The sequence below is a fragment of the Lycorma delicatula genome, chromosome 1 (assembly GCF_047948215.1).
Source record: "Lycorma delicatula isolate Av1 chromosome 1, ASM4794821v1, whole genome shotgun sequence".
Classification (NCBI taxonomy): Eukaryota; Metazoa; Arthropoda; class Insecta; order Hemiptera; family Fulgoridae; genus Lycorma; species Lycorma delicatula.
Genome location: NC_134455.1, coordinates 80,805,278 through 80,827,302, shown reverse-complemented (window position 1 = coordinate 80,827,302; position 22,025 = coordinate 80,805,278). Strand labels below are relative to the sequence as shown.

The 22,025-nt window shown below is 36.8% G+C and overlaps 1 protein-coding gene across 2 annotated transcripts in view; it reads right to left on the bottom strand.

Moving 5' to 3' along the window:
- Window positions 1–22,025, bottom strand: part of Polr1B (RNA polymerase I subunit Rpl135) — a 176,013-nt gene that overhangs the window by 122,474 nt on the left and 31,514 nt on the right. For both annotated transcript variants that reach the window (XM_075356937.1, XM_075356931.1), the window contains exon 3: window positions 5,676–5,870. In XM_075356937.1, coding sequence (XP_075213052.1) covers window positions 5,676–5,870 — 195 coding nt within the window. The remainder of the gene's footprint in view (window positions 1–5,675; window positions 5,871–22,025) is intronic.

Below are 22,025 nucleotides of genomic sequence, written 5' to 3'. Positions count from 1 at the left end.
TTTTTTTTATATTATAAATTATTACAAACAATAACATGAATCATAAGATTTTTGGCGAGCAGTTATGTTAACTCAGGTTTCTCTTTAAAATTTAAATCTCTTTAAATAAATTCTCACTCGTTTTGTTACTCTATAAATTCTAACTATTTTTGCTACTCGTTATGAATTCTCACTTTTTTTGTTACTCTTATTTAATGAATTTTTCTAATGTGATTGGTTAGTCTAGTTCCAGCCACAGAAACTCAATGTGTATTAAAACTTGTCCAGTTAACTGTGTGTGTCTGAAGAGTAAGGTTATTGTCTGATTATAGCATTCTTTTAGTTTCAATTCTTGAAAGTAGTTGAACTCTTAAGTGAAATTTTAAAAGTAATTTATTCACGTTAGATTAGTAAATTTTTGTTGGCTCTATTCTTATGGTAGTGAATTGATTTTACTATTTTGCATATTATGTCTAATTTTTATGGAAAAGACATTCACCGCCAAGGGAAAGAAATTATACACATTTTTAATTACATGACAGGAGATTCTGCAGTTGGAATGTTTGTTAGTGACCCAAAAAAAGTTGTACAACATGTTTTGTGTGCCACAGGAGTCTCAAAAAGAACAGTTTATCAAATTACTGGTGAAATAGCTTTGGAAAAAAATTCAGTTCTACTCGCAAAGGGATAAAGTGCAAAAAGGAAGTGACAAACCTGGGCAGTTTTAATCAGAATGCTATACAACATAAAGTGTAAAAATTTTACTTAAACAAGAGCTGCTTGCTTTCTCTAAGGAAACTTATCGCAAAACTAAAAAGTGGTAGTGTATTTAATAGGAAAAATAGTAACTTATGGACACTTTTGTTAAGCATGGACTTCAAATGGAAGAGAATCAGAAATATTAGGGCAATTCTTATTGAAAAACATGATACTCAGTACAAACAGTTTGTGTATTTGAATAAAATTGAAGAATATCGAGTTGAAGGAAGACCAATTATTTGCGTAGATGAGACTTATATTTTAAGTTTTCATTGCCAACAGAAATGTAGGCAACCTTCAAATGCATCTGAGTGTTTTGCTGTGTCAATTTCAAAAGGAGAAAGGACAATAATTATCTACACCGGTGGTGAAATGGGATTTATTTCCAACTGCTTGACAGTAGGGAAAGCCAAATCTTCCTCAGGTGATTATCATTCTCAGATGAACTGCAACGTGTTTTTAAAGTGGATAAGAGAAAAATTAATGCCTTAACTTCCAGTAAACAGTGTCATAATTTTAGATAATGCTTCTTATTACAGCACTGAAGAAAACCGAGCACCAAATTCAGCATCAACAAAAAAAAAAATCAATGATTGACTGGCTGCGGACTAACAGCTTACCATTCCATGAAAATTTGACTTAAATTGAGTTGTATGAGACAATTAAAAAAAAATAAAGATCATCTGAAAACATATAAGATAGATAAGATTGGAGGAAGGCAGTATCCTGTTTTACGTCTATCCCCCATATCATCCCAATTTGAATTCCATCACGCACGATATGGACACGGGTGAAGAACTGAATCGCAGTCGAAAATGTACAATTTACAACAGCTGGAACAATGGAAATTTGTCATAAAAAGTTTGCAGAACTCTCAATCAGGATTGGATAAAATTTTGCGAACATGTTAAAAAAAATTACGATGAGTATCACAAGCTGCAAGGACCTCAAGAACAAGTTGAACGTGTCATCATCAATTTGGGAAGCAAGAGTTCATCAGAATCATCAAAAGAAGACGAAAAGTTGCAGTAGAGAGTGAAGTGCTATATATTCAGACACTTTGTAATGTTTTTACTTTAGTTATTTGTATTATGCTAGTGCTTGCTACAAAATTCATAACGATATACAATATAATGTAAAATGTAAAAGTTCTACTGAGAAAAGGATTGTAGAGCTAGTAAAAACAATTATAAAAACAAGAAATACCAACACATTTCAAGATAATAATTACATTTGATCTTTTTTTTACTTTAAATATTTAAAAATAAGTTAGCTAAATATTTATGTATTGTTTTATTCGATTATGAATTTATTTATTTTTTTATATAAAAATAAGACTGAAAACAATTTAAAAATTTATGATGTGAATTTGTTTATTAATTGGAATAAATATTAGTAAAAATAACACTAAAAAGAAAAAATATACCATAAATTAGTATAAAAAAAAATTAGGTTAAAAAATTACTATAAAATAAAATAAAAATTATACTGTATATAAACCATAAAATTGATCACACTGTATAAATACTGTCTTCCACAAGTAGTATATTATAACCCGACGCTAGCTAGGCAACCATCACCTACATCAGATCTGTGCCAATTCAGCTTGGACAAGCTACAATGTGGTTTATTTTTCCCATAAAGATTTGAAAATTTTTTAGTAGATGAATAATATCATGCATAACTGGGATTTGGATCTTGAATTTTTTAGATGAAAAGTAATTTTTTTTTGAATATACTGGGTGAAAAACACTTCGGCGTTATCATTGCCCAGACACAACATATTTGTTTTAAAAAACAAACAGATATTACATTTTATGTCTCAATTACAATTGGTATACGGCAATTGGATGAATAGCTGATACACATTACATCAATTTAAATATTTGAATAAAAATGGACACCCCTAAAAAACTGTAAAACATAAGATAAAAACAGTTCATTATCACCTAGAATAGTTTGCATGTTGGTCCCTAGTTTAAACTTGTGATGCAATGCCATGTAACAAATACAATCCACAAGGATGTGGTGCACTGTCAGTTGGCAGTCACAGCGAGAACAAACTGGTGCATCTGTTTGAGTCATCAGATATCTATGAGTGTGCCCTATTTGTAAATGGCAGATAACCTCCTCCTGGTGTTCATTTCTGCATGAGGAGCTCCACAGTGAGACAGTGTTCTTAAATTGGTGAAGTTTATTGTTCATGAAAGGTAGAGATGCTACTTTATTCATCATGGAGGTTTACACTTAATCTTAACATGTAATTAATGACTTTCTTCTACAACCTAAAAATTCTTTTTAAATTCTATTTTGATGATTTAAAAAAAATAAACTGAATAAAAGCATTTAAAATATTTTAAAGAAAGATGAAAGACAAATATACACCTTAATTTTCTGGTTACAACTTGAGGTTATACTTGTTTCTCAAAATTCTTAATAATGCACGTAAAATAATTTGTGTACCTAAACTGTTGTTGAGATGACCTAAACTGGATTTGAGGAAGTGTTGGTGTCATATAATAAGCTGATTCAGCATTAAGTCTATTATTAATACTTAAGGAAACCTTGTTTATTTGTTTAATAGAATTATAGAATATTGAATTCATTAAATTTTAGCACTTTAATCAACTGTGATTTATAAATTAAGGATATGTGTTAAGGATATGAGTCACCCTATAATGTTGCTATTAAAATGTTCTTTATTTTTTTAGGCTCTATAAAGTTTCATAAAGAAAATTTTTCTTTGTATAATCTGTAATTATGATAATCATATCTGAGATTATTGATGAACAAATGAATGTAATGATAATCTTAGAATGGAAAGTAATATTTGGGAACCTGAGTATGTGAGAGCAGAGGGTTACCTTCCATGATGAAGAAAATGAAGAGGTTCACTGTTATTTTAGGTTTATAAGGCTTTACAACAATCGCTCAACTTCCACTCTCTTAATAATGTTCTGTTTTAAATTATACTTAATTTCCTTGAGAATGCTCTCTAGACCTTTGTTACCAATTTCTTGTGCCCTATAGTATCCCTTCGGTTACTGCACAATTGGTTTTTAAAACTTGCTGTCTACTTTTAATTAACCATGAATTAACTAGTACTTTATTAATAATAACTGATTTGTTTATTTATGAGTTATTCCATGTAGCTCCTGTACTGAAATGTAGGTAAGCATCTACTATACAGGGCAATATGAATGGTTTTGTTTTTTATGTTTCATTCAAACCCTGTGTACTAGTGGGACACTTGTGAGCCATCTCTTTGGTACAGATGAAACCAAATGATCTGCTTCTACATAGCCTGCATTAAAGCACAATCAATCATCCAACCTTTAACACAGTGTTCTCCAAAAAACATCTTAAATGATATCAGGAATGGACAAGATATACTGCCCCGTTTAGCATCAGAGCTCACTGTCTCTTCTTACCTCTAAATCTACAATTACCTCTGGTTTCTCCTGTTACTCAACATTATTACCCACCTAGGCGGTCTTCATTCATAAATTGCTTTAGTTTTTATCGCTATGATAAAATATATGCAAAACTGGTAATCGTACAAGAAAATTTCTATAATATTGTAAATAGCCTGAATTCAGATGCTATTGTTTATACAGATGGCTCTAAACATATTAACTCTATTGGTTGTTATTGTGTGCTTGGCAATAGAACATATACATGTTTGGCCTTCTCAGCATCGCCAGTGTTTTTGTTGCTAAGCTGTTTGCTATTAATAGTCTTAAATTTACTTAAATCAACAATCTGACACGTACTTGTCTGTGCTCAGATTCCATGAAAGCCTTACAGGCGATTAGTGAATGTACTACAGATACCCTGTTATCATTGAGATATAGTTTATTATTTCTGAACAGTTGACTCAGCATAACACAAGTGTGACTTTCTGTTGGATTCCCAGCCATACTGGAATTTCCGGCAATGAGCAGACCGATTGTGTGGCAAAAAAGGCTGTTTGCAGCTTCCTTTCACTAATTGCATTGTTTCTGAAGAGGGCGATTCGTGATGAGTGTCAGATTGAATGGCATGCTAGCATCAATAATAAACTTTGTCCAATTGACAGTGTGTCACCATGAAGCTCTTCAACCAGGAGTAAGCGATGAGAGGAAGTTATTATTTGCCATTTGCGAATAGGGCACACTAGAATGTACATGTACATGCACATCTCATGACTCAGGTTGATGCACTTGTTTGTGTTCACTGTGACTACCAACTAATGATACACCATATACATTTAAACTTTGTCTGTTATGTGGGATTTCAACAGAAAGTTTAAAATTGGGGTTAACATCAGAAATATTAAAAAAAAAACGATATAGCTATGTAATCCAAAGTCAGGCCATGCATCTCTATTCAAATATGTAATGATTATTATTATTATGTCTTTCATCCAGTTTTGTTGTTTTAAGTAAGATTTTCAATATTGTTCTTTACTGTGATTTTATTTCGCATACAGAATAAGTGTTTTACAGCACTCTAAGTTTTAAGTTATTTTCTAATTGCTTACAATAGTAGTATTGGGTCCGGACACTGATAATGACACTTCGTTGTGTGCCCAGAAAAAAAATCAAACCAACAGAAACAAGAACAAATTTTATGGCCTTATGTTAAGAGACCGTGCACAAATCATTTATATTCATAAGATGTATAACCACCAAAACGTATACACCACAATAACTTTTCTGTCATTAACGTTTTAATAAACTATTTTTAATTATGTACAGATATTGGGGGCAATGCAATCTAACATTTAAGTTAAGATACATTTATATTTGATGATAGCAACTTGTTTCTGCAACATGCCATCAGACAAAAAGAAGGAACGAAGATGTAGACTTCAGTGTTGGTAAAAACATACATAATCTAATTCCTATTTATATTTGAACCTACCTTGTAAGAACTTAGTGAAACAAAAAACTCACCTTGATCATAATGGGTACTCTACCCATATCCCGCAAAATAGGTGGTTGAGGAGAATCATTTTTCTTCCACGCTATAACGGCTGTAAGAGTACCGCTGTAAGTACCACCTTGTTGTCTGGACTCACTTGGCCAAATTTCCTGTTTCTTGATGCCAAATGTTCCAGGTGAAATACGTGGTGGAAGAATAGATGCACTCTGTAAAGTAAAAATATAATTAAATCATTTAGTTTAGTTGTGCATTCCATTGCTTATCATGAAATCTTTTTATACATTTGATTAACACTTCTTTGCAATACATCTCTAACTCATTCTTTTTTTAAATAAATAAATAAATAATAAAGATCAAGATTTGAACCAAACTTGTAATAACTCAGTGAAACAAAAAACTGACCCAGATCATAATGGGTATCTGTACTCATACACTCTGAAGAAGAAATTTATGAATAAAAGTGTACACAATGTACATTATTTATTTTTTATCCCTCCGTCAGGTGCACTGTATCTGACAGATAACGTTGCACCATTTTGCTTTGGAAGCTAACAGCCTCTCCCAATGCCTTCCTAATCTCCCTTCCTTTACATGTTTAGTCCAGTCTTAGACCTTGAGTTGAGTGGAAGTATCTTTCAAAGAAGGTTTTGTATCTACCATATACAGTGCACACATTCATGTTAGTTTTTATATTTTAAATGTCGTGTTTTTTAAATATATAGTAAATAAAATATTTTTTAATGTTGTAAATTGTACAAATATATTTTATAAGTAGGCATTTTAATTTTTCTGTTATCTAAAACATGGTTTTTGTTTAATGTGCGTTAAAAAGCTGATTAATTTTTTAGTGTTACTTTTTTATATCCATAATGATTTTAGACAATTTGAATGCTAATAATGCCCACCATGCAAAGATTATTCAGCATTTACTGCAGGAAGATGAAATCGCTGATAAAAGTTTGGATGAATCTTTGGATAGTGAAAATGAAGATGTTATTTAAGAGTGGAAAAGTGATTTAGACACATGTTCGGATGATACTGATAAAGAAATTGAAAATAATAATGATCTTTATTATCTGGGAAAAATAAAATTATTAAATGGAAAAAATGGGATCTTCTCAGAACATGTGAACCAGAGCACAAAATCTACTGGCGTCGTCGTAGAAGCTAAAAATGCAAACTCACCTTTGAGTCTTGGAATTTCCTAATAACTAATGAAATATTAGAAGAGATTTTACAATGTACAAATCAGTATATTAATGTTATAGGTTCAAACTTCGCGTGTGAATGAGATGCAAAAAATGTTACTTTAGTTGAACTAAAAGCATTAATTGAACTTCTTTATCAGACAGGGACACTAATGAGTAATTGATAAAGTCTAGAAGAATTATGCGGTAGTGATGAAGATGATGTTAAAATATTTCATGTGAAATAAGAGTTCAGTGCAATCAGTTAGCATTAGTTACAAAAATATTCAACCATTTGTCCCAATTGTCAGAAATTCTACTCGTTTGGTGAAGATGTGACTGTAGATGAAAAACTTGAGAGCTTTTGGGGAAAATTTGCTGGTAAACAATACATTCCATCAAAACCCGCTAAATGTGGAGTTAAAATATATGCCTTAATAGATGTAAAACTCTACTACACATATAACATGGAAGTATATCCAGGGAAGCAGCCAGATGCATCTTATTGTCAGTAATAAACAAACTGATGTAAGGTTAGTAAAACCAATACATAAAAGCGGATGAAATATAACAGCAAATAATTGGTTTTTGGACATAAAACTTGTGGAAGAACTCAAGAAAGAAAAAACTTCTTTTGCTAGAACTTAAAAAAAAAAAAAACAAATTCCAAGTTGAATTCAAAATTGTTAAAATTAGACCACTAAACTCAAGCATGTTTGGTTTTCATAAGGATTCAACTATTGTGTCTTACGTTCCTAAAAAAGGAAAAAAATGTGTTAAACTGTTTCAAGCCTACACTTTGGCGTTTCTGTTGATGAAAACACTGGCGAGCAGTATTTGGCGAGCCTCACATGGTCAATTCAAAATGATACTAAATCGGATGTGTAGATGTAGTTGACAAGATGTTCCACATATAATGTTGCAAGAAACACTCAGAGTTGGCCAATAGTAGTTTTTTATTCCATACTGAATGTAGCTGATATAAATCCTCAAATAATAAGTGGAAATCAAATAGAGGTGATTTCATGAAGAATATTTGTTGAAAAAACTTTCACAAGAACTGATTTCTGAACAATTGAAAATCAGAAGTTCTAAGACAATGGGAATCCCTAAACTGCTTCAGTAAAGTTTGCAGAAGATTCATCAGCCCACAACAGCTATAGATCATGAAGAACTGGTTGGACCATCTACAAGAAGCAAAAGGAAACGCTGTACACCATGTGCAGTTCACTACAAAAAGATACATCTGACTAAATATACCTGCATGAACTGTAACGACAATTTTTGTTTAAAACATGTAGTAATGATATGTGAAAAGTTCAACTTAAAACCAAAAATGTCTCAATCAATTAGTGATTCAGAGGATGATTGAAACAATTGTTCTTGGTTTTAAGAAGCTGTACAATTTAAACTTAGTACTTCTAAAATGTATTATTTTGTATTCTGTACCCATAAAATATAAAGTACTTTTGAGAATAAAGACCAACAAAAAAATTATATATATTTTAATATTATATACGGCGGTGGCGGCGGCGACGGCGACGATGACGATGACAACAACAACAACAATAATGCCCTTTTTTTTTCTTTTTTGATACTCTACTCCCCTGGGCCGGTCCGACTGCTTGGTATTACGCCTCCCAGGGGAGTGTCTGCTATACTCTAACGAGCCTTTCCGCCTACCGGCTGTATGTCCGGCATGGCAGATCGGCTTGCCGGTCAGATCTTTTGAGTACTTATTTTTGCCCACTTTTCTGACACCACGCCATACCATGATTTGTCTTGACGTGGTGTCGGATCTTTTCTCTTTTATATAATTTAATTTTGCAATTATTCCCCTAACCTAACTTCCAATGGAGTTCCCAGTGGATCCTTGAAGCCGGGACACCTCAGCATGCCGACCCTCACCACTGGGGCTGTCCGCCCTTCCCTATCACTATCCCTAAAAACCTAGTGTCCTCTCATCCGCATCCTTCTATGATATAACCCCCCTCGCGAAGTCCGCCACCTTCCTCCAATTATTCTCGTTGACCATCATATATCTAAATACTTCTATGGGGCTTTTCCCATCAATTCCTGAGGTGGCCCTGAGTGTTCTCCATTTACCACACTCAAAAAAGGTGTGTTCGGCACTGTCTTCTATCCCACAATACATGCTGCCCGGTTCCGGCCTTCTTCCAATTCTACATAGGTACTCATTAAAATTTCTGTGACCTGTAAAGAACTGAGTAAGATAGAAGTCGACCTCTCCGAATCTTCTACCCAACCAACTAAATAAATCTGGGATTAGATCCTTTGTTCGTTTGGCGGTCCCCTGCACTCTCCATCTATTTTGCCACCTCGTCCTTAATCTATTTTTTGTTTCTTGTACCTCTATCCCCTGCATCCTCACTACCCTACTCAATGCCATTAAGTCTATAGGGGGGGACCCCAGACAGAACAGATAGCGCCTCACATGAGACTGTTCTGTACGCTGAGATCACCCCCAGCAACAGTCTCCTATGCACCCCAGTAAGTCTGCGAAGATTTCTTTTTATTTCCACCAAAGGCCACCAAACTGGCACCACGTACAATATTGATGATACCACTGTAGATGCGATAACTCTCCTCTTTGATGGCCTAGGAGCTCTCTTATTAGACATAATGACATTAAGGCTCTTTGTCATTATCTCTGCTTTATTGCATACATTTATGATATGTTGTGTAAAACGACAACTTTTATCTAGGGTAATGCCCAAATATTTAACTGAATGAGCTTCTGCTATTGCCTGTCCATTTAAAGTAATGAGCGGAGATATTAATTGTATTTTCCCTGTAAACATTAAGAATCTGCTTTTATCCATAGCTACCTCTGAACCACGTTCTGCTACCCAACTGCTGATTATCCCTAATGTTATATTCACTTTCTCCTGAACCTCATTGATAGTTTTACCCTCTACAGTAATCGCCAAATCATCGGCGTTAAGCCAATACCTGGACTCCACATGGATACCTCATTTGTAATATCCCATCAAAGGCCAGGACCCAATATTAAGCCCTGTGGCACCCTGCCATACAAATCAAATCTTAATATCTCTTCCTGTGCTTCCACCTGACACCTTCTGTCTGAGAGGTACTCCCTAATTTGTCTTCGTAGATATGGACTTATATTCTTCTGAGCCATAGCTTCAATAATTGATGACCATCTAATGGTCCCAAATGCATTTTTAATATCTAATGTGATGAACAAGGGAATACGCCTCGTCCTCCAAGTTCCTCTCTCTCCTTGTCTCTAGAGCCCAATCCATTACTTTTTGTATTGTATGTATTGTGGATCGCCCCTTCCAGAAACCGAACTGATTATTGCTAATACCTACACCCTCCTCCACTTCTCTGATGATGCGGCTGGCCAACATTTTTTCCACTACCTTACCCAAGGTATTAAGGAGGCTAAGTGGTCTGTAAGATATATCTCCATTTTCCTTTGGACCCTTCTGAAGGAACACAATTCTGGCTTCTTTCCAGCACGCCGGGAAATTTCTATTCTCCAGGCCCTGAGTGGTAATCTCCAGCATTTCCCACGGGACTCTCCTAACTAGACTCTTTCGGAGCGCAGCAGGAATCCCGTCAAATCCGGAGCTTTATTTATTCCCAAGATGCCCGACCGCTGCGTTTAATTCTCCAAGAGTGAACCTCCTGCTGTCACAATTAATGATTCCCTCAATCACCTCTTCTGTACAAGGAAATAACTCGCTAATTTCCTGTTCCGCTTGCGATTTACTTAAAATAGGCAGGCACCTGCCAAATCTCTTTGTAATTATTTTATACGCCTGTCCCCAGGGGTCATTATCGAACTCCTCACACAATACCCGCCAGCAATTTCTCTTTGCTGTCCTAATAGCCCTATTTAATGATTCGTCTATCTTCAATATATACAAGGGCCGCTGCCTCATATTCTTGTCCACCTGTGATCCTGAGTCGTTGTTTCTTTCTCCTGAATTTTTGTAACTTATCTCTTAGGGTCTCTATTTGCTTTGACCACCAATATGCTGAGCTTCTCTTTCTGCTCCTACTCTCCTCCCTTTCCATCTCTTGTTTGACTACATTGGTCAGCACCAGCAGTGTTAATTCAGTCATATTTATGAGCCTCGTGGATGTCCTACTAACTATTCTTTCTATCTCTTCTGCCGTAAACTTCCGGGGTAACGGTCTTTCTGTAGTAGCAAACATCGGATCATCAATACAAATTCTGGTCGCTAAATGATCACTGGCGATTTCATGAGGTAATACTCGCCAGTCCCATTGCTCCCCTCTCCACCTGTTGTTCAGGATTGTAAGGTCCAGAATCGACGAGTGCCCTCTTGCCAGATAGGTGGGGGTACTGTCATCGACACAATGACCGCCAATAGAGCTCATAGTGTCCGACAATATTTCACCTTTTCTATTTGTGTAAGCACACCCTGTAGCCACTGATTTACAGTTAAAATCTCCCAGGAGTATGAATTTCTTCCTATTTCTAGTAGTTATTCTTTGTATGGTATCCATGCATCTCGCAAATTCACTCAACTCACAATTTGGCGAAATATATACTGCAATTACGAGTACAGAGTCGGATTCGATTGCTACTATCCCTTTCGATCTCGCCGTATTCCTCCAGGCTATTCTCCCACTGATATCTCTCACCACTACATCCCCATCTGTATCGGCTATCCAGCCCGCTCTTGCTGCTACATAAATGTTGGGTTCTGTAACCACCAACAAATCTGTCCTCTGTGACACTGCCAGTTCACTGACCAAATCACATGACATAGAACTCCGATTAGTATTAACTAGGAGAGCCCTAAGCATTTTGATTTTTTAAACATGCCCAAACCCCTGTTTGGTGATCCTTGCTCCCGCAGTTAAGACAGTTACTGTGCTCTTTACAATCCGCAATTTTGTGACCTTTGCCCCCACAATTGAAGCAAAGGTTCAATCTATCTGGGCCGTTACACTCACTCCTGCGATGTCCCCTGCTCCAACATCTAAAACACCTTTCTTGATCTTCTCGTATGTACGCCCTACAATTGACCCATCCTATCTTTATTCTTTGGTCAACCAATCTGCATGCTGCTCTGTAGGACGTGACTACCATAGCATTCTGTGTTTCACCATACCCTGGTCTTATGGATGTAATTTTAACCTCTTCACCATCCCCTGTCCTATTCATTATTGCTGCCAGTATCTCATGTTCCGGAGTATCCATTTAAATGTCCCTTATGTGCACTATTGTTCTTCTACCTGCTCTAGTTTTTAAGTCCACTTGCAGGTCCGCGGCTTTATCCCTGAGCTAGTAAAATAGTACTAGTAAAATCTGCTGCTCTTCGAGCCCCCTGGATGCGGACATGTAACTCCTCATTCCTACCTTTTCTGAGGGATATGACATCATTGGCCTCGTCGCTATTTACCGCAGATTACATTGTTTTGAATAGCTCAGCATACGACTTACCCACTGCTTTTACTATCACTGTGCGGCTCTGGACCGGCTCCATCTGGTCTTTTGTTATATATGACAATGCCTTTTTGGTATAACTACCAATGCTTCCGGCCGGCAGTAAAAATGCAGTCCCCGGTGATTGTTGTAAAACCTTCCTAATTGCCTTCAGAATGATGTTCATACTTATTTTCTTCGCTGCTCTTGAATCATAGTATATTTTTAAAGATTAAAGACATGGATTGATACCACCTTTAGAGCTGGCGATGAGGCGGCCACGGTCGATGTTATTTGCAGGTGTAACGGAGGCATTTCGTTGTCCACATGCCCCCCGCGATGGCAAGAATGTAGTTAAGGTGCGCATGGGACCCCTGAAAACCTCGGTGTGTAAGGGCCTGGAGTCAGTGCAGAGACTGCGCATCCGCTCTCTGCCAAGACATATGCCGGTTCCACCGGAGTACCGGAACGGATCTCCAGGGTTGGTAGCCCTGGAGTGGGGGTGTACCCCGGCGGCTAGCCTTACTACAGAAGGGATCACAGGTCATGCAAACTGATCATCAACAAAACGTGGCAGATGGTTTACGTAAACACCCTCGTTTAGAACCGGCCGTTTCGCCCGAGGCAAAACGGAGAAAGAGCGCGGAATCAAGGAAAATTGAAGTTGAGGCTAGGAAAAGCTTGCAATAAGCTTATTTCAAGAATAGTAATGTTTCAAAACCTAAATACTTGGTCATTACAAAGGAGGATGGTAATTTCTCGAGCGTGAGTCCTTTTCTCATTGCTCGAGAAATTACGAAATGCGCTGGAGGCCCTGTATAAGAAATAAGGAAGACTTTCACTGGACTTCATGTTGAGACTGTAAATGATGCTCAGTCTGAGAAGATCCTAGAGCTTAAAAAGATCGGAGAATTGGTTGTACGCGTCGATCCCCACGGCACGCTCAAAGCCTCAAGGGGTGTGGTGGTTGTCGGGATCTTCTAAATTGCTCGGAGCAAGAAATTGTTGAGGAGTTGTCATCACAAGGAATAATAGAGTGTCGTCGATTGAACAGTAGAAGGAACGGTAAGGTCCTACCCTCAGCCTCTCATGTACTCACTTTCAACCGGCCTACTTTGCCAGAGAAGGTAAGAGCGGGGATTCATCGACTGGATGTGCGGGCATTTGTCCCGCAGCCAATGATATGCTTTAAGTGCCAACGCTTTGGCCACACCGCTGTTAGGTGTGAAAGACCGCAAATATGCGTGTGCGGTGATGAGGTACATGAAGGAGAGCCGTGTAAGGAGCCTCCTACTTGTATTAATTGCAAAGGACAGCATTCTTGTAGATCCAGGAACTGTCCTGTCTACAAAGACGAGGTGGCTGTGCAGGAAGTAAAAACCCTACAAAAAGTCAGTTATTTCGAAGCAAAAAAGATTGTAAACGCCCGTAAACCTTGAGCAACAACAACCTAAGCTCAGGCTGCAGCTGTTGTTCCTGATCTTGTTCCAGTTGCTGTTGATGAGACTCTAATCATTAACAAACATGCGCCCACTTTGGCGGGCTTAACTGAAAGGATCATTGAAAACAAAATGAAGTCTTTCAGCAGTAAAGAAGCTGTTAAGCCAAAGATAGTAGTACAGCCTCCTGAAGATAAATCTCCAAAACAGAAAGCTGCTCCTGTAGAGAAGAAAAACAGACGCCAAACCAGAATGCCAAGTCCGTCTTAGCGAGATTCTTGATAATAAGAAAAAAGTGATTGAAGAGTCTGTTATAGAGGCTCCCAAGCCTCCTGCAACTGAGGTGGCCTCTAAACCACAGAGACCACAAAAAACCACACAGAGGGGCAAGTGTCCCCTCTTCCAGGGGCGGTGACTGGTGCGATTCCTGTGTCAGGGGTCGGCCAGATTTCCGCCTCTCAATCGGCGCCGATCCATGTCCGTCGTCGTCGGCGGCTTCGGTGGTCTCCGATTCGGAGACCGGAAGCAATATGGGCGACGAAGTTCTCCGCAAACACGAAGCTGTTCGCAATATGGAGAAAAAAAGAAAAAAAGGCTGGCCGAAAGGTAAACCTAGGCCATAATTTAATTTCAAATTAGCGAGTCGATTGTACAATGGAACATTAATGGATGTTTTTCAAACATCCATGAGCTTCTACGCTTGGTACATGATGTAGACCCGATTTGTATATGTCTGCAAGAAACACATTTCTGCCGAAATGAAAATTTTAAATTAAGAGGATATGATATTTTTCGGCGAGATCAACCGCCAAATGTAAGAGTTAGAGGTGGAGTAGCCATATTAACATCGACTAGAGCTACCGCCGAAGCGGTTGATCTAAACACAAACCTACAAGCGGTCGCCATTAGAATGAAGCGTCCGCTTCAGATCACTGTCTGCAGCATTTACTTGCCGAAATTTGATTGGAAGGAGGATGACATAGCGCGATTAATTTATGAGCTTCCACACCTGTTTTACTGGTAGGTGATTTTAATGCTCATAATTCTCTTTGGGGATCGGATCGAGTAGATCCCCGCGGAAGAGAATTGGAAATGTTCCTGGTGAATTCCGAACTTATTCTTTTAAACGATGGGTCAGGAACCTTTTTCAATGCCAGAGATGGATCGACCTCCTGTATAGATCTTGCACTTATTAGCGGATCAATAGCACCGAGGTACACCTTCCATGTTTTAGACGATTTGCATGGAAGCGATTATTTCCCGGTGCAAATTGTAACTGATGTTACAAGAAAAATATACCCCATATCTAAAAGATGGTTGTTTGATAAGGCAGATTGGACGAGCTTCACAGCTAAGACGATACTCCCCGAAACAACTGGAGTTATCGGAGACCATGTCGACGCTATAACAAATGCGATACTTGACTCGGCATCGAGATATATTCTCAAAACATCAAGGAAACTTTCTACGCGACCCGTTCCGTGGTGGAACGAAGAAATAAGTGAAGCTATAAAAAGAAAGAAAAGAGTGTATAACGCCTTTAAAAATCTTCCTACAATAGATAATCTTATTGCCTTAAAAAAATACAGGGCGTATGCAAAACAACTCATGATAGATTCAAAGAAACGATCCTGGCAACAATACGTGTCATCCATTGACAGAACTACTTCTGCATCAAACGTTTGGAGGAAAGTGAAGGCGATTTATGGGCGTAAAAACTTTGCTCCCATAACTAGCCTTCAAGATGAAGATGAAATCAAGGACACTCCAAACGAAATCGCAGAGTTATTATCCAATCACTTCGAGAAGGCCAGCAAAACGGCTAACTACGAGGAAGATTTTCGGACGAAAAAGCAGAACTTAAAGGTCTACTAAATTTCAGAACTGAGTATAATTACTCATATAATGTACCCTTTAAAATGGAAGAATTCGTGAAAGCGTTGGAAATAGCAGGCAAGACAGCTGCTGGTCTGGATGAATCCATTATATGATCAGGCAGCTGAATACCAACGCAAAACGAATGTTACTAGAACTATATAATCAAATATGGCGGGATGGACTGTACCCGCAGCAGTGGAAAAAAGCACATGTTGTTCCAGTACCGAAGAAAAATAAAAATTTAACAGATCCCAATAGCTACCGTCCTATTTCTTTGACGTGCGCTATGGGAAAAATACTTGAAAAAATGATTAATAATCGACTCGTTTGGCTTTTAGAAAAAGAAAACCTGATATCACCATATCAAGTAGGATTTCGGCAATACCATTCTACCACAGATCAAATGATCAACTTAGAGAATATTATATACAACAGCTTTATCAGAAGCATTGTGTCGGAGTCTTCTTCGATCTGCAGAACGCTTTTGATATGACATGGAGTATATGTATATGTTTTGATATGTATGTATATGGAGTAATGCTCCAGATACATGAATGGGGCATTTGTGGCAATCTGCCAGTCTTACTCAGCAACTACATGAATGACCATACTTTCCAAGTACGCGTCAACAATGAATTTCATCTGAAAGAATCTTGGAAAATGGTATACCACAAGATTCACCGCTGCGCGGTACCTTGTTTACCATCGCCATTAATAAATTAATATTAGTCATTCCAGTAGAAATCAGCAAAAGCGTCTATGTTGATTTGGCAATTGTGTATGCCAGCAACAAGACAGCTATGTTGAAATACAAATTACAATGGGCGATTGACGCTCTAAATGAAGTTGTGAGGAATAATGGATTCCACTTATCACCAGAAAAAACGTGCTGTGTACACTTCTGTAGGAAGAGAATTCCTCACCAAAGTCCTATTTTGACAATCGACAAAAATCCAATACAATATTAGGACAATGTGAAATTTTTAGGGCTGGTATTGGATAAATCCCTTACGTGGGGATTGTAAGTCATTGGTTCAATCGAAACTAGACTACGGATGTATTGTATATTCATCCGCTAGGAAGTCGCATTTAAGAAAGTTAGAGGTAATTCATAATAGCGGAATAAGATATGCGACAGGCGCTTTCCGCACAAGTCCGGCGACTAGTCTAAAGTCCGAAGCCGGAATAATGCCACTACATTATAGAAGAGAGATCCTTTTGTTAAGATATACAGCATACGTATGGGCTTTTCCAGCTCATATAAATAACAAACTTTTTAAGAATCATCTATTGGCTGCATTATATGAACATCGTGCTATCTATTCCAGACCAGCCGGAATTAGGTACCACAAATTAAGAAGTAAATACGAAATTGCTATTCCAGAGACACTACGAGAGAATTTAATTTCCACGAGAGAAATACCGCCATGGCTCTTGCCAGCGGTAAATACAAGTTTCGTCTCTCTCGGGGAGAAATAAAAAAGAAGCCAGCAGTTATCATCCAACAGGAATTTTTAGCAACCGTCAGTACCTATGAAGAACATATCAGAATTTATACTGACGGGTCTAAAACCGAACATGGTGTTGGATGCTCCATTTATGTAAATGAGGAAGCCCACTTTTGGAAACTGCCAGATATGACCAGTGGGTTCACGGCAGACCTTACTGCCATAGAGCAAGCTCTTCGGTACACAGAACATTATTGCGAAGAGAGAGTGCTAATATGTTCCGATTCTATAAGTGCACTTGTTGCAATTCGGAACAAGAACATTAAGGATGTCCTAATTTCAAACATCCTGTCCATTTTATACGTTCTAAATCAACGAGGACAGCGATGCGTATTTGTATGGACTTCAGGGCATGCTGGTATTCAGGTAATGAAAGCGCAGACGAAGCTGCCAGAAAGTCAACAGTCTGCGATGTTTTGGTTGCCTTTCCTGTAAGAGAGGCAGATGTTAAAAACTGTCTAACATAATAAGAAACAAGTGGAATACTGATTGCAGGAGTTTAAGTACAAAATTAAACTCAATAAAAACTTCTCCATATAAATGGAAAAACGACGTGAAGATGACTCGCCGAGATGAAGATGACTCGCCGAGGGTAGCCTTCCCGCCGAGGGGGTTTTTGGCCGTCCTGAACAGGTGGTTAGATTGCTCTTATGACGCTGGGAGGACCCCGATGGGTTAGGTCCGACGGGAATGTTTATAGGGGGGAGTCAACTGCCACGGCATCCTGGAGCGAATGATATACTGCTTAACGGCGGTTCTGGTCGCCCCGGGTGTTCTAAAATTAATAAATAAACGACACAGGTAGAAGAAGATTAATGATTTTGTATTGACTTATATTTTTACTTTTATGTTCTTTGAGAATTTTATCTTAAATTTTAAGACCGGGCTCTTTACACCCCATAAGTGTTGTTTTTTGTTGTTGTGTCTTAATGTTTCTGTGTAGTTTGTGCTTTTAAATAAAATGTAAGGGCCCTTTACACCCTTACATATGACGACCCTGATGGTGATACTAACCTCTTTTAAAGAATGTGACGAGGACTAATGACCTTAGCAGTCGATGCCCATAAAAAAAAAAAAAAAAAAATTATATGTATATTATTATTATATTATTCCGATCAACCCAATATATATATATTATATATATATATAATATATATATATATATATAATATATATATATATATATATTTAATATATATCATATTTAGACCATATAGGAATTAAGTATATCTCAGATACAATGCCCCCGTTCACGTTAGTTTATGTATTGCTCCTGATGGAGGGTTAAATAAATATTAAATAGATGTTACCTTTTATTGTCAAACAAAATGCATCCGTATTAACTCTCCTCCTTATATATTGGTCAGGGTCAGTTATATCAGAGGTATCAATATTAACAACGGATAAGTTCAAAATTGATACAAGTAAAAATGTATAATGAATTACACAATAATAAGAATGCAATCACTTTCTAACAATTAAAATAACATATAATTAAACTGTATCTTTTACTGGGCTGTGTAACTGAATCCTGGCATTGTGAATCTTTTCAGGCCACTCGACCTTGATGGTAGTAAATTTTTCATTAACATCAAATGTAACTTCATGTCCCTTTCTGTACATATACTCATATGCAAATAGAATTATCTTCTTTTCCTCAACATGAGTACACATTAATGCATTATTATAGCCAGGATATAAAAATAAATTTGCCACAAAATCTTAGCCTCATTTATTTAACTTGATTTAGGAAAATTGTATTACTTGTTTTATACTTCAATGATATGACCCATTATATAACTTACACTCTTACAAAGAGTAGAGGAGCAATAAACTGCAATGTCTTGAGGTTAAGCTGGAAAGAGGTTAGCTGGAATCCGGGATCACTGATAAAATGCTGGAACAAATTCATTCATTCATCAAATTCTTTGATGACTAAGCCCCTAATTTTGCTCATTTTGGACAAAAACACCCCACTACAAGATCAATAACTTTCACTTCCAAAACGTAAAAATTCTTTGCACTTTTCTTTGTAGTTCTGTTTTTTAAACACTTTCTGTTTATAAATTTGAATACATACTGTTTACGCCAATGCGTAAAGTAGCTTTAATTCAACTTATAAGAGAGTGTCTCATTATACCTTTTTTGTCTTTTTTAATGAATTAGTGAGCTGTTTTCTCACCAACTTGAAATGAAACAGTATTAAATTGTAGATGAAAATTTTAATTATAATTAAGAAGTTTTTCAAACACTGAAATTTATGCATTCCATTCAACATATATAAATATATGCTCAGCTGATTTTCATTTATGCCTTCTGTAATGTGATTTATTTTTTTATTATTTTTTAAGATTTAGTACTTCCATGTAAATTTATATTATTTCATGTGTTTACATCTTACATAATTAACAAACACATTTAATTTAAAAAAAAAAAACATCTGATTCAAAATTTTTACAAGTTGTTGTTAAGTAGCCATTGTATAAACATCGGTTAGTTATGTGAACATTTCATTTTGTTTAGAGTGTTATATAAATATGCTTCTCTTTGTGTTAATATAAAATAATTATTCTGCGAGAACAGTAATTAAAGAACTTAAGTGATGTACTTATTTAAAGATGAACCTTTTCTTTTATGAAATGTACATTACAGTTGTCACCATTGTACATAATTGGAAAAAATCTTCTATAATTCTATTTCTTACAGCATTATTTTCGGCTGTAAAAATATTATAGTTGTAAAATATTACAGCTATAAAAATATTATAGCTGTCATATTTAAGCTGTAAAAATATTTAAGATAATAGATTTATAATTTTTTATTTAGAAAACTGAACATCTGAATGGATTTATGTGTATGTTTTTAAATTAACTCTGCAAATATTTTTTGTTGTGTTTAATACGTATGAATGTTTGTTGTATGGCAAAATATCTTTTTGATGATTTTTCCATATTCATGATTTTTCTTCTTTATAAGTTAGAATGTTTCATTAAAATCAAAGGAATTTAGACATATATAAAATTCACGATTGTGAGATACATTTTGTGTAAGTGAATAAGATATTAATGTTTTTCATTGTACAGTAATCGTCTGTTAAATAATAAGGTAACTTAATATATACTTTGTGTATGTAAAAGAAATACTAAAAATAACAAATTTACCTATACTTTAAATTAAGGGTTGTTGTATATAAATATTGTACATGGAGATTTTGTGCAGTCTTAACAAAGTATTAAAATGTGATAATGTATTTATGCAGTTTTTATGAATATGGTTATATAATTTTGATTTTATTCTATCAAATTCTTTTGGCAAAAACGAGCTGTGTCATTTTATTTTGTAATTTTTCCCAACACATACAGACATGGTTGTAACTAAATATAACATGAATGAGCATGCTACAAGGATGAATCAAACATAAATGGTAATTTTTTAATAAATTTATTGATTAATAATATACACAATTCACACCTTCACCATTTCTCTATATAGTCTCTCCTGCACGATCTACACACTTTTGCCAATGATCTGCAGGCTTGAATATTCCTTGTTAATAAAAAATTTGAGGACAAGTTGTCAACCACTTATGCATGTGCTCCTCAATGTCAATGTTTTCGAATCGTTCATTCCAAGTGATTCTTTCATGGGCGCAAAGAAAAAATAGTCACGGGGGATAAATCTGAACTGTTGGGAGGGTGGTTGAGGGTTTACCAGTGCATTTTTTCCAATTTATCCCTTGTTAAAATCGCGGTGTAGCCTGGCATTGTCATGGAGACGGAGTCATCTCTGATGGGCACACCCTGCCCTTTGTTTCAGTAGGCAGCTTTTGTTGACTGTGGCAGCTGGCAATAGTAAGCCGCATTCACCATTCATTGACTATAGAGAAAATCAATGTGTAAAACTCCCCTTGAGTCAAAACAAATCATTGCAAGAACATTTCCAGCTGAAAGACATGTTTTGGACTTTCATGTTTTGACTGGGCAGCCCTCAACCTTCCTTTGCCATTCCTCCTCATCCTATTTGATGTGATGATGGGCCTCAAAAAATCATCCCCTTCTTGCCAAAATCAATTCAGAAGTCTCTCACAGATCTCCAACCAGACCTATTTTTGAGTTTTGATCAACCTCAAAACCCATCAAGCACTGATTTTTCTAAAGCCAAGATGAGCATCCCAACCCCGTAGGGGAAGACACCTGCCTTGTGACACTTCTGATCGTCCCCCCCCCTGTTCCTAGTCCAGATGGGCTTTAACTGGAGTCATCTTTTGCCCCTTTAATTTTTTACATTTCATAGCAACAGGCTAGGCCTTGTTGGGATGCCACCGCTGTAAATGCCTTGGTAGAGATTTACATCAGTAATTTACAAACTCAGCTTTTGCTTTCGCTGCAGGCCTCATTTGAACATCTTGAATGTCCTACATTTTTTCCCTCTGAACTAGCTAACCGAGATCGCGGAAGCACAAACCCCCATGCCTATTTCTACACTTTACAAAGCCAATTTGTGCGTAAATGTGCGTAACATACCACCAAGAAATGCTGTTCGCAATAACAAAATTTATTCCTAGTTCCCTTAGTGAACACAAACTTTCAGTTCATACCCCTGCCTTGGTTTCATTTATGGACTCCAGTCTGGTCTATCAGGGAGAGGCAGACAGACCTCCTACTCCCACTCAGCTACATCACAGAGTCCTGTGTGACATTTACTTTCACTTACTACCATCGTCAAGATGTCCCTACCCCTCACGGCTGCATGGGAATCTGTGCCCTCTGCAGCGCAGTCGCCATCCCGCCAACAGTGATGTTTGCTCATTGAAAACTACCCTCGTCAAAATGGCGCTACACCTCACGGCTGCATGATTATTCATACCCTTGGCAGTGCAGTTGTCGTTCCACTAACAGCC